Source organism: Cupressus sempervirens, chromosome 11 (genome assembly GCF_028749045.1).
Source record: "Cupressus sempervirens isolate cs-2001-9-10 chromosome 11, ASM2874904v1, whole genome shotgun sequence".
NCBI classification, from domain to species: domain Eukaryota; kingdom Viridiplantae; phylum Streptophyta; class Pinopsida; order Cupressales; family Cupressaceae; genus Cupressus; species Cupressus sempervirens.
Genome location: NC_143128.1, coordinates 65,842,270 through 65,856,489, shown reverse-complemented (window position 1 = coordinate 65,856,489; position 14,220 = coordinate 65,842,270). Strand labels below are relative to the sequence as shown.

Genomic DNA, 14,220 nt, shown 5'->3' with positions numbered 1-14,220 from the left:
AAAGTGCTTTGTTTTGCTCATGAGATTCCTTGATATAATGAAATTATTTTATGAATTTCGATGGGATAAACATGTATCCCATTGATTGGTTTACTCCATTGATGCTATTTACATCACAATACCACTATATCAAAACCAAAAGACGATTACCATCAAATACCACTATATCAATATCAAATGATGATTACAATCAAATACTACTATATCAATTAGGGCACTAGGGCATCTATTATCATTAGATCATTTAAGGCGTCACATACCACCGTGTTAATTAGGGCATCAATTACCATTGGATCATTTACGGCATCAGATACCACTATATCATTTGGGGCGTCAAATACCACTGTATCATTTAGGGCATCAAATACCACTGTATCATTTAGGACATCAGCTACCACTATATCATTTGGGGCATCGGATACCTTTGATTCATTCCTTTTCTTCCTATTGCTAACTGTGGCAATTACATAAGATTAGAAGATATGCTCATAATCATTATTCTTATAAATTAAAGACTGAAATAACAATCTTATAGATATAATCCATATTCAGTTGGAAAGTTAACCGATCTAAATGATTACCAATTACATTGACAAGAAAGGTTGCTTTCATCAAAGGAAATAACCGAACTCAACAATATAAATTAATCCATCATATCTTCTACTTGTATAAATATCATAAAAGTAAAAATACTTGTTACCAATAAATGTTTGAATGCTCAACTTATCTTATCTGATATAGGTCCTGACATCTTGTGAAGAGGGGAGACATTATTAGGGGCTTAACCTCCCAACCACGGACCTCAAACTTACCCCCACACTTTCTCTAACTAGAAAGGCCCTCCCTACCCGGAATAGATGTGGAACACCTTAACCAACCACTAAGCATCCTAGTACTTAATTCCACCAACTGAGTATACTTGGACTATCATGACTTGTCTTGGATGTTTTAGTAATTTTTAATTTTAAGATGTTATTGCAATTTGAGAATCTGATCATAGTTTGTTCTTCCTTGCAGGATTCTCCTCCTCTTCTCCCATTCACACGGCTTCACTAGCCTTGGGTGCATCACAGGAGACTACCATAACAATGAGATCTTGAACATAAGGTTTCTTTGAATACCTTTCTAATTCTTACTACAACTGGTATACAACAAATAACAACGAGTAAGTCAAAGTATCAAAATATAGGTTTCAGATTCTCACAAGATTAATCAATGCATAATATAATATAGAACATGTTATGGGAACTATGATTTGTCCCTATGCAGTTATCATACAAGATCAAAAATAAAAGAAAGAATCAGAGCTTATGCCTTATATTAAAATATTTATGCATGCAACATACAAGTTACGCATTTACAATGCTTGAAAAACAATTAAAAAGATGTCCCTCACCAATGAAGATGTGGGGATGTATTGGTAATATCACCTGAGAATCTCCAACAAAAGAAAAAGAAGAACAACTTATGTGCTTTCAAAATCAAAAAGCCCTTGGCCTTTGGGTTATGGCCAGTATGCATCAAAGAATCATACCATCGTGGAAATATATCTTTTCAACTACCCACAAGTTAAGAACATATAAGGGGGATTGATTAAACATATTTCATGACATACAGATACCGCATAAAATCTTTGTACACTTGTTGGTTCGTATCTATTTCTGTTTACAACAACAATATGCAAGATGCCAATAGTTATACATGATGGTGACCTTAGCATTATTGACAGCAGTTAATATTTACACCAGTGCAGATATGAATCTTCAGCCCTTGCAAGCAAAGCTCAAACACAATGCAACAAAGTCACAAAATCAGAATAAGCTACGAGTTTTAAACTGAACTTTCGAGAGCCAAAATTAAAGGCAGCGGAAACTGTATATAACTCTCGTGTGCTCCATTAGTTATCAAGAAGTAGGTGGCGGAGAGTTACAAAGCCAATGCTCCAAGAAATTGAAGCCACTGAATCAAATATTTAACTTATTATCTTCCCAGTAATAAGCCCTATGAAAGAAGAAAGAAACATAGAGAGCCGCTCAAGGCAAACAAAATAATAATCAAGACCCCAAATCAAAGGTGAAAGGAATAATAATGTCTTAGTATATAGCATCATGGTATCTATAGATACCTATATATGTATGTATGCATATATGCATACATGTGTAATTTCCAACCATATATTTCTTACGTATACGCCAAATATCAAGTATGCATATATGTCTTTATATATATAAAGTTGGTTTACATATGTACACATATACATGTATGTACATGTATAGATATGTAGGTATCATGATAAGACATGATTACACATTAGAAGGTTCCAACCAACAACACAATAACGAAGGTACAAACCCGCTCAATTTCCAATTCATGCTTAGTAATCTCTTTTAGACTTTTACTATTAAATAACATGTAATTGAACAAGTTAATCATGGTCGTGCAACATACACTTTTGCTTGCCCAGTCGTTATCCTGAGCCCTGGTGGTTCAAGGCTTGTACCTATTTGCTCAATGATGGTAGTGCCCCTCCATGCCCAATTCCTTTCTGGCAATGCTTCTACCCCTTTGACGTGCTCCCTACAAGGAAATTCTCCATAGTTAAATCACATTACCATAACAAGTTATCAATCATAAATATTCATAGCAACTAACCACATTTTCAATTCCATAAATTCATGATAAATTATCAACTAGCATGTTATCTTCATATGAAATTATAACGACTAACCATCTTACCATTTCACAGGATTATAACAAATTTAACTATCAACTGACTTCATGTGAACCTCAATGGCTATATGAACATTTTTAATTAGGTCGAAAATTGGGACGTAACAACCCTACTCTATAGTGGCATGTGGTCTTAAAGCTTTAGCCTAGGATGCCTGGTTCAGTTGTTTGGCCCTCCGAACCAACCCAAGTTCAAACTAGGCCATGGTCCTAGTTCAGTCCTTCTGTGGGTCCGGCCAGTGCTCAATCCACAGCTGCCCAATTCAAAGCAAGCCAAAGGAGAACAGGATCGGGGCAAACTGAACCAATTTGGATTAAGCCATGCTCAAACTAGGGCCTGCAAATGGTCCTTAAGTTGGTTTTTTTCTAATTTTTTGATATCTTGACATCCACAACCCTAAAAAGTGGATTTGAAAGGCTTATATTAGCTTCTCATTCTCATTTGTGGTGTGCAAATAGGTGGTTGTGGAAAGAGTTAGAAGATTGATTTGTGGACCTTCTTCAAGTGTTTGTGCCTCATTCCTACACCTTTGCAAGCTTAAAACAAGTGGATGAGGTAAGCTCTTCTTCCATTTGATTTTCGTTTTTGTTTAAGTTTTTTATTTTATTTTTCATTTCTCTTATATTGTCTATACGATCTGTCACTTTTTTCCAAAGTTTGTCATTATATTGAACAAGTATAAAATTTCTTGCCATAGGAAAAAGAACTACAATGGCATTGACCTCTTCCTCAGTAGGCAATATTGAACAAAGAAAACAGCCTCATTTTGATTCTCCTTTGTGGAAGTATGTTGATATTGTAAGACCCCTTCCAGGAGGTGGGGCATTCTATTGAAAATGATGGTGTCGTGATGTAGAAAAGAATAGTTCATATTTTCGTGTTGCTCACCATTGTGTGGATACCCTAGATGAAGAGTCAAGACATGGCCTGGAAAAAGAAGGTACACCTATACCAAATGCAACAGTATTAAAACATATTGTGAAGCATGAGGCAACAGAAGAGAAACAACATAGACAAAATAAAATCATTAGCAGAAAAATAAAAAAATCAACAGAAATGCAACCCCCCTCTACAAATGTTGTGATAGACGACCACCCCTTTTCTACTACCCCAACTAGCCTTGATACTAAAAGTGAAGCGCCCCTTACAAACAAAAGAAAGGGACCACTAGAAATTGCATTTCAAAATCAAAGTGGGGAAATTATCGACATTGATGTGGCAAGATGCTTGTTTGCAAATAGGCTACCTCTTAGTTTTGTTTGCTCTCCATATTTGAAGATGTTAAAAAGTGCTAATGGAGCTCCAAGAGGGTATAAGGGCCTTGGTTATGAGAGAGTATGGACTGCCTTATTAGGTGCCTTATTAGATCAAGAGGTCAAAGGGATTGATGATCAATTGAAGCCTGTAGAAGATTCATGGATTGAGACAAGGGTATCAATTGTTTAAGATGGGTGGAAAGGTGTGCGATCGTCCCTTGATCAATGTCTTGGCGGTGTCCCCTAAAGGAGTAATGTTTTTGAAATTTGCAAATTATGAGGGGCAAGTAAAAGATGGGCCAATTATTGCCAATATTCTCATTTCTTCCATTGAACAAGTAGGTGCTAAAAACATTGTCCAAATCATAACGAACAATGCAAATAACTGTAGAGTTGTTGGTTTGTTGGTTGAAGAGCATTGTTAGCATATCTTTTGGACACCTTGTACAATCCATTCACTCAATCTTATGCTACAAAAGCTTGGGAATAAAATTGGGTGGATCAAAGTGATACATGCAGAAGCTAAGGACATCCAAATGTTCATAACAAGTCACCACATGACTCTGGGAATATTCAGAAATTTCTAATGTTTGGAGCTATTGAAGGTAAGTGAACTTGAACTCTAGTTAGCAATTTAATTTTAAAAATAAAATTAGAATCTTATGATTTCTGATTTTCATATTGTGATTGCGTAATGTGTATTCTTTCTTAAAGTATGTATCTAATAGTTGTATTTTTTTCTCCTATTTATGTGAGAGGTTGCTAACACTCATTTTGCATCAAATTTAATCGTCTTGAGACGACTTGTGCAAGTGAAAAGGCCCTTTATGATATGGTAGTCAGCAAAAATTGGGCCATATGCAGGCAAAGAAACAATAAGAGGGCAACCAAAATAAAGCAAAGGGCATTGTATGACTCATGGTGGGAACATGTAGGATATCTCATGAAGTTCACTGAACCCCTTATGAGCATGTTTAGGTACACTACATATAAGCATTGGTCTTGCCTTGGAGAGATCTATGATGGCATAGGGTCAATGCTTGAGAAGAATCAAGCAAATTTTAAATGAAAAAGATCCCCAAGAGACCTTCTCAAGGAATTGCGTGCAAATATTGTAAATGATGAAAGAAAATGACAACTCCTCTACATTTGCTTACCTATGCATTGACGTCCAAATACTATAGCATTGACAATACTGATCTACCAGGAAGGCTGCCACCCTCTAGAGATTTAGAAGTGTCTAATAAATACAAGGCAGCATTTCAAGACTCTTTCATCATGATGATATGTGAGATTTGATTACAAATGAGTTCATAGAGTTTGTGAATCCAAAAGATCTAAGCAAGGATTCTCTCTGTCATCGATTTAGGAAGGATGCTCATAGTTGGTGGTACCTCCATGACCAAACATTCCAAGCATTGCAGCCCCCCCTGCAATCAAAGTTATATCATAAGTTTTATTGTAAAAACATTAGTTTACTTTGGCTTCATAAATTGCTAGTAATTTTTATTTTATAAGATTAATAATTTAATTTTAATTGCTTACTTTGTCTTGTCTTTATAGTTTGCTAGCTCATTAGCATCAAAATGAAATTGGAGCACATATTATTTAATCCACTCAGCAATAGCACAATAGGTTGCAATCAAAAATAGTGGAGAACTTGGTATTTGTGTATTACAACTTGCATCTTCTCTCATACAAGAGTAAAAACTACAATGAAGGGGTGATGAAGAGATGGGATATAAACATAGAGTTTGCGGACTTGGATGCTTCCACTTTCGGCTTGCAGTTGATGAATTTGAAGATATTGAGGCCAATTCTATTATTAGTGGAGCTGATCCCATTGGCCTTGGCTCTATTTGTGAGTCAACTAATGCCAATGAAAAAGAAGAAGAAGATGAAGATGAATAATATCAATAAATTTTAAATCCATTAGTTGAACTTCAAATAATGATACTTGAGCTGATGTTATTATTTAATTTTAATGTTTTGAATCTTTGAAGCTGAACTTGGAGTATATGATAGTATGATCATGATTCATGATGCCATATTTACAAGTGTTTTTATTGTTTAAATGTTTTTATGATGTTATGTGACATTCTAATCTTAACTCATGCTTTTTAGATTGCATAAATTTGTATATAAGCATAATTTTCACATGTTTTTGTACTCACAAACCCAAACCCCTTTCCAAAATTGTGTCATACCAATGAACTAGTCCTTTTTACCTGACCTTGGAACCAGACTCAAACTGGCATCCTAGGCTTTAGCGTAAGACTTAAATATAAGCATATGGCCCATAGGGAGCGTAAATCCAATGCAGGTCAGAGTTATATAACTTATGAGACCTCCCCTAAATCTGAGACTTACCAAAATGTGGGCCTAAGTCCTAATTCACGGGGCTAATTATGTAGCGTGTGGCCTTAAAGGATTAAACATGCCCTATCAATGAAGCGTATGGTTCATTTCTACCCCAATATCAAGGTGTGTAGGCCAAAATTTAACAACCGTGGCCTTAATTTTAAAACTTGCAGGCCTAAATCCGGGCCCTTATTGCCAGACGTGTGGTCATATCTCCAAAGCTATACCCCTGAGTTCAAATATGAAGACCTAAATATGATCGCAGGGCTTTAAATTCAAATGTAGAGGCCTTCAATTTAATGAGTAACTGGCGCAAACAATTAATTCAAGCAGCTTCATGGGACAAATTTAATAGGAATTGCCTTTTGGTTGCAGTGAATATATTATATGCATATGAAAGACAAAAACGTTTCATTTTGTTAAACACCAAAACAATGCAACTCAGTTCAAGCAGATTGCCAAGACCAGAGCAGATGAAAGAGTGTGAAAATCAGAGGGAGTGCTGGAAATCCTACATTTGATTAACATTCAATGCAAGCTGAAGCAAGTTGAGGTCTGGAGATCTAGAGACTTTGAAACTACAAGTTGAGAATGTGAATTTTACATTTGAGATAATCCAGATTTCACAGGATTCCAATCAGGTTTAATGAAAAATCGAGATTTACAATGGTAAGGCCAAAACTTAATTTCAGAAAGGGAAATTGAATTCTGATTTATGTCTTGGACTGAGCAAATCTGAAGTCAAGATTAAAATTAGATATAAAGGGCAGTTTCTTTAGGGAATCTAGGATAGGAATTGGGTGAAGGATAATAGGAAGTTTCAGATCTTTCATACATAATCTCATATAGTCTATCCTTGATCTTAAATAGTAGGATTTGACTTACATTTGGAATATCATAAGGATGTGAAGTAATTTTGTCTTGCAATTTGGGAAACAAGTGTAAAAGAATGTATCTATGACAAAGGTTTAGTTGTTTTGCAGGGAAATAAAGATGCTCGAGGTTAAGGAGTAGCTGTCATTCATCGGGCCACATGGTTTAGATTGAAGACTTCAATAATGCAAGTTTGACATGACGATGCCAAGTAAAGATAATTTTTTGAAGGCATGGGGGTTATTACAACACCAAGGGCAGCTTACAAGCATCAACAAAGTACTTGCAAGACATGCACCAAGCAAGCAATAAAATCAGAGCGTTAATTCTAGACTTGAGTGCAAGAAAGGATCAAGGAAAGTCAGACCTTGTTTGCATACATGGAGTCATAACAGAATTTTCACTATCCAGTATAGAGGCTTCAGACTACAATCTGCTCATAAGTCAATCAATCTGCTTTGATTTTGTCACACCTAGCTTAAGAATCTCCACACCTTTCAGACAAGGTCTTAACCTCAACGTTTAATCTCCTCAACAGCTCACACCATGCAATACTCCCTTGCCGAGTTAAAACTTAATCAAATTTACTATAGCGTCCTATACCCTCTCTGTTCAAGCACTGAACATTCCATTTTGACCCTGTAAAGGTCCACGCTAAGATAGGAGCAAAGTCTCTTACACCAAGCAATATTCAATATTAAATGAGCCATCCAGCAAAGGAAGAATTGAGGATACTGTCCATTCATTCCAAGAATCCAAACCCACTAAATTTTGTCTTCCCTTGAACACCTCACATATTTATGAACTCCATCTTGAAATCCAAAGCAAAAACTGTAGATCTTTTTAATCACAAACACAAACACTGTCTGGATTCACCTCTAAATATTTACCAAGAAAGGACTTTCATCCCCGCTCAAATCTTCAGCACCTTACTGATCCCCTTGTGTAACTGCTTTAATGAAAACAGAGAATTTTTGTCCTTGGCTCCAAGAAACCATTGAAGTTTTTCTGTTTTCATCATGCTAGCAAGAGTTTGGCCATAAAAATATATATTTGAATCTCTGTGGATAATATAAACAAGCTCTGATTCTTCTGTGTGTAACAAATGAAACCTCAGCCTTCTTTTATAGTCAGCCAATGAACTTTTACAAAAGTGCAATATAAAATCAATTTATAATTTAGTTAAGCCTTATATTTCCAAAAAGTGGTTTATTTAAATATTTAATTATTCCAGGCACTTTACTCACTTGGTTATCATTATCAGACCTGACCAGGGGACTTTCTATAATTAGACGCTCTTTCCAAGAATCTTGGAAAACATGCCAGAAGTTGGCAATAACTTTGAAAAGTGTCTTCTTAGTCCTCTAGATCATCTGCACTCACTAGTAACATCAAATGACCACTCTGATAAGGCTAACGAACACCTAGAAGGTTAGAGCCAACTCCAAAGCAAGAGAACGCAAAAAATAGGGACAATACAAAACCAAATCAGATGCCGATTTGGCATATGAAACATCACTGTGGAAGCAAACTAGGGCACTTACTTTCCATTTAATTTTATCTTATTCAAATTTTACACTCTTGGGTATGAACCCCTTTCTGAGCATGGGAATAACTCAGACCTTGACGATCAGTATTGCTCAATAAAATACATAGAAAACGAATGATGTTTATCATGAGAAAGCATTGAAAAACATAGTTTACTTGTGTTTTTGACAACCAAAAAACTAGTGTGAGAAACTTAAACATGGGACAACCAGAAGACTAGTTTGAGAAACTTAAACATGGGCATGGGTATGCCATTGCAGATAGCTGTTGTACATTTTGATTGCTCTGCAGAGGAAAAGTAAAAACCAATTCTTGACTGCATTACAAAAAGTCTCAAAAAATGAAATGATGAAGAATCGCACTTGCATCAAAAAAAATTGGCGAGATAAATAGTCACATTTTCATTATCCTTTTAACTCTCATGTTTATGATGACCATAAGCCTAGTATGAGAAACTCAAACATGGGCCTATGGTATGCCATTGCAGATAACTGATGCAGTATGAAAGAAACATACATGCCTCCAGCTGCAAACATAAAACTCAACACAAACGGCATTTACCAATGCAGAGACTCTTTGCCCTCTATTTGATTTCACAATTACTCATTAAGTTTGTATCATCATTGGCATCTCTCTCTGGATAAAAAAATATCATAGCCTTTGTGAAGCCTCTTTACTGACCCACACCAAGCCTATTCCCATACTATGCCCCTAAGCAACCTCCTCTCTCCTTTTCTGTTACTTCATTTTCCCTCCATAAATAATGTATATACTATATACTAATTATAATCTGCAGTCATTCCAAGAAAAAAGTTAAAACAAATGCTCTTCCATCATTTATTAGATTTCAGTCTTCCTCCCTATTCAATGGACGAATTCTTCTCTTTTCTAGATGACCTGGCTGCCACCTCCTGTTTTACTTTCTCTTCTGTTACAAGTCCCGTGCATAGGATATTGGCTACAGTTGTAGAATCTGACATCACACTACTCGTTCACTAAATGTCTGTACCATGTTTCAATGCTCCCACTCTAGCACAGGCAAGCAGGATGCTCCTGCATCAATAGCTGGTATACGTATTGAGTGCTCAAGAGGCCAAAAGGAGGCTTTTTCCTTGACTGCAGTACAAAATTAGTCTCAGAAAATGAAATGATGAAGAATTGCACTTACAGAGACAAATTTTGGCATCATAAATAAATTCACATTTTCGTTATCCCTGTATTAAATAGAATGATAGAATGCATAAGAAAATTAAAAGTTGGATGTAGAATGCATAAGAAAAATTAAATGCATAAGAAACTAAAAGCCCAGAAATGATATGATGAAGAAATACACTCGCAGCAAAAAGTCTTGGCAAGATAAATGGAGACATTTTCATCATCTTTGCGGTAACTACAATTATAGAATGCATAAGGAAAATAAAAAATGGTTGAAACTTAGGAAGACATGATAAGTAAGGCACTTATAAGAAGGAAAGAAAATACTTATACAAGGAACATTCACCTCATAAATGATTTTCAAAAAAGTGAGAAGAGATACATTGGCACATTAGGAAAGATTGAGATAAAGAAGTTTGTATATATCAAGATATATACACATATATATCTATAGTCCAGGATTACAAAATATGATCAATATATAAAATAAACAATACAGAATCCCCCCTGTAAGCTTCAACATGGGGACCACACAACCAAGGATCGAGATAAAGAAAAGAAAAACATTGAACAAAATATACAGTGTCTGTCGTTCGAGGTTTAAATATCCAAGTACAAGCATCAGGCAGAGCATGGAATTTGGCCAATAACCTCTACTAGAAAAAAAAATAGGCAGTTAGTGTGGACTTCTTCTTGGTTGGATAAAGTTACATGTGAGGGAGTCTAAATGTGTTCACTTGGGAGACAACTAGCAGAAGATGAACGTGAGAGAGTCAGTATTTGTTATGAGGAAGAGTTTGCAAATTATCAGAGTGCTATTCCCAGTGTGCTTCAAATTTACTAATCTACAAATCACATGAACAGAAACTCTAGTTATATGTTATAAAAAGATGCATTCTATATAAATTCAAATGGACAAAATGCACAGAACTCATACAAGGTGTACCATTTTAGTACAAATGACATAATTTGTCAGTTTCTCTCGCAAACTCAAAAATTACAATAAACAGCTTACTGCTCTTGGCCTGGAAAACTGCTCCAAGAACAGTGCGGTCCATTTAATTTGTGAAGAAGAAAGAATTCAAAAATCAAACTCTACACAATAAGACTGGTGAAAAGCAAAGCACACTTTTTGGCACAAAGTCTGGTAAAGGAGAGAGTGGGTGAATGACAATACCAGGTAACGGAAACTGAATTTTAAATGTAAACACCCCATCTGCTATTGCTTTTGAAGTATGGAGGAAAATGATCTCAAAGATAGGACCTTCAAACTCCGAGGAAAGCTCAAAAACTGACAGGATTGATTGATTTTACCATGAGATATTCCTGGACAATTGTTCTAACCATGCAGCCACATCTGACATGGTTGGTCTTTCATTTGGATCAATCCTAACAGAGAGTTCTGCAATATCAGCCATTCGTAACAAAGGCTCTATGTTTCTTGGCAGATCCACAATACGGTCTAGAATGTCCGATGATTTACCCTTGCTAATCAGGGGTACTGCCCATTCCACAATGTTGGGTGGTTTAAAGCTTGTATCATATGCCTTTCTCCCACTGAGTATCTCAAGCAAAACAACACCAAAGCTGTATACATCGCTCTTCTCTGTAAAACTCTGAGATTTATAATAATCTGGATCAATATATACAGCATCACCTTCGTGCATAGGAGATGGGAGACCTTTGTCTCCAGATATTGCTAACCCAAAATCTGCAACTCGAGCTCCCCATTCTGCATCCAAAAGAATATTGGAGGGCTTAATATCTCTATGGACAACTGGAGGCAATGCATCTTTATGAAGGTATTCAATTCCCCGTGCTGCTTGTATAGAGATTTTCAATCTCAAATTCCAGCTGAGAGGAGAGAGGCCTCCGTGCAAATGCTCGTGAAGGGTTCCATGTGGCATGAATTCATATACAAGAAGCCTTTCGCCCATCTCTTCGCAATAGCCCAACAAGTTAACCAGATTGCCATGGCGAAGTTTGCATAAAACTTCAAGTTCTGCTTCAAAATCACGACTGTTGCTATGAATTCTCCTTGCTGCATTTGCTCTTTTCACAGCAACCTGTCGACCATCAGGAAGAACGGCCTTGTATACAAATCCATAGCTTCCTCTACCCAATTCATTAAACTCTTTAAATCCATTTGTAGCATCCCGAAGTTCTGCAAGACGGAAAGCTTGCATACGGATCAAATCATTGGCTGTAAGCCACGGAGCTGTAATTGCAGTTGAAGATGTTTGAGAATTATGATTTTGCTGGTTTTCAGTGCCCAGTTGCCGTTTGCCAAAAAGCCATTGTCTTTGCCCCTTTTTTCTCCTGATTAAACAAGGAACAAAGCATACAATAAATGCTAAAAGAAACACACCTGAAATTGATACTCCTAGAATTTTTGCGAGGCTCATATTCGTCTGCTTTTGCTGTACAAGATTCGGCTGTTGTTGCTGTTGTGAATTCAATGGTGGGTATGCAGAGAAAGGTCCATGCGAACCATCTGCGCATACAGCTTCACAAGAGCTGTTTTGGCAAAGTGAACAAGGTGTGCAGACACGATCAGAAGTCTGAGTGCAAGGATTGGAGAGGAAAAACCCACTCGGGCAGTCCTCTGCACAATGGGAACAGATATGTTCTTCGTTGTTTGGACATACCGTCATCAAATCTGGCAACCCAAGAACACTCACGTTGAAGAGAAAATGATTTACCAGGCAGGGCTGACTACTGCATAATCCAGGACTGCAAAGCTGTAAAGGCGGGTCATAATCTGATCCACTGCCCCAGCAATCCACTATCAAATTCTCTTCCCTAATACCACATGTCACAACATTGGAGGCCGCTATGGCAAGAAATCCCACTCCTCTGGGAATGGAAGACTGATTGAAGCTTCCCCAGCACTCTACTGCATGATTATCTAGGCGGATTCCACACGAATGATTTGCACCTCCTGCTAGGGCCATGTAACTAGTATCCTCATAAGGGATAACCTGATTCATCGACTCTCCCCAGCATTTGACATGTGCGGTTTTCTCCAAGATACCACACACATGGTTGCTCCCAGAGACAAGGCTCTCAAATTTGTCTTGAGGAGGGATAGTTATATTGTTAGATGATGAACCCCAACAGACTGCCATCCCCTCTTGGTTCAATCCACATGTAAAGTCATCCCCTGCAACAAGGGATGTCATGGAGAGATTGGAAGGTGGGGTGAACGACGCCGAAGAGGACGACGTTTTAGGTGATTTTTCTTGCAAAGACCAACAGTCTACCATACCAGAGTATTCATCCAAACTGTCTCTAATACCACATACATGGCTTTGCCCTGATGCAATGTGCGAATACCTCCTATTTTGGTTTCTCAAAGGGACAAGATTGGTACCTGTTTGGTTGCTCCTCCAGCACATAGGATACGACGTGCCGACCTTGAGTCCACAGATGAATTCTCTTCCTCCCGACAGACCAGCCAGAGATGGTCCTGAAGTGGCATCTGTAGCTGCCGAACTACTGTTCTTACCCCAACACATGACTTGCTGTTTCCCATTGGCTGCAATGGCGCAAAACAAACCTTCTTCTCCAAACGATGCTGTTATGGAAGCCATGGAACCATACCCATTAGCTCCATTCAGCAGACAAGAGATCAAGATCAATGCTGTTATGCACCAAAACTTGATACACGGTAGGGTCGATTGCCCTGATAGGCCATGGCATTGGGATTGCTCAGAGTGCGTAGGCATTTGGAAGGAAGCAAAAATGGCATATTGGGCAGTGACGTTACAGGAAAAATAACCGATACCCCAATGAATGCCGAACAACCCAGACAGCCCAAACATCCACCAAGCCAGTTGCAAAGAGCAGAGCCCAAGCAGCCCAAACCGCGCTAGTGGGTATTCTATAAAGACAAAGATGCAGTGAAATCGAGGATCATATGGGCTTATTTCTTAAAATAGTGGCCATTTTGGGCAAATCCTTCTCCTTCCGCTTCTATGGTCTATTCCTTTTCATGGTCCCTACCAAACTGCAATGTACGCTCATCCTAGGCTTCTTGACTGCATTGAACAAACCATTTTTGACCTCCCAAGAATTGTGAATTTTATGTGACCCACCTGCTGGGCCATTGCCAGCTGCTAGTGTGTTACTACTACGGTGTCAAGACCACATTCCCTTTCTCCGAAGATAAATATATGCTGGTAGTCAAACAATCGCTTGATTTAGTCAATGAGTTGGTATGGATTAGAATATATCATGGAGGCAGTCAATTGTTTTTGTAAACTTGAATTCCTTATCACTTTGTCAATAAAGTGA

The 14,220-nt window shown here is 37.5% G+C and overlaps 1 protein-coding gene across 2 annotated transcripts; it reads right to left on the bottom strand.

The window, feature by feature from the left end:
- Positions 1-2,356: 2,356 nt before the first annotated feature.
- LOC149528268 (serine/threonine-protein kinase-like protein CCR1) lies at positions 2,357-13,875 on the bottom strand. Of its 2 annotated transcripts, none has more exons than XM_089809558.1 (2): positions 11,102-13,875; positions 2,357-2,577 (listed from the first exon to the last, which is right to left on the bottom strand). In XM_089809558.1, the coding sequence occupies exon 1, from the start codon at positions 13,746-13,748 to the stop codon at positions 11,235-11,237; it is 2,514 nt and encodes an 837-aa protein (XP_089665684.1). In that variant the 5' UTR covers positions 13,749-13,875; the 3' UTR covers positions 2,357-2,577; positions 11,102-11,234. The 2 variants fall into 2 exon arrangements, with proteins under 2 accessions (XP_089665684.1, XP_089665683.1); XM_089809557.1 differs by lacking the exon at positions 2,357-2,577 and adding an exon at positions 9,147-9,885.
- Positions 13,876-14,220: the final 345 nt, after the last annotated feature.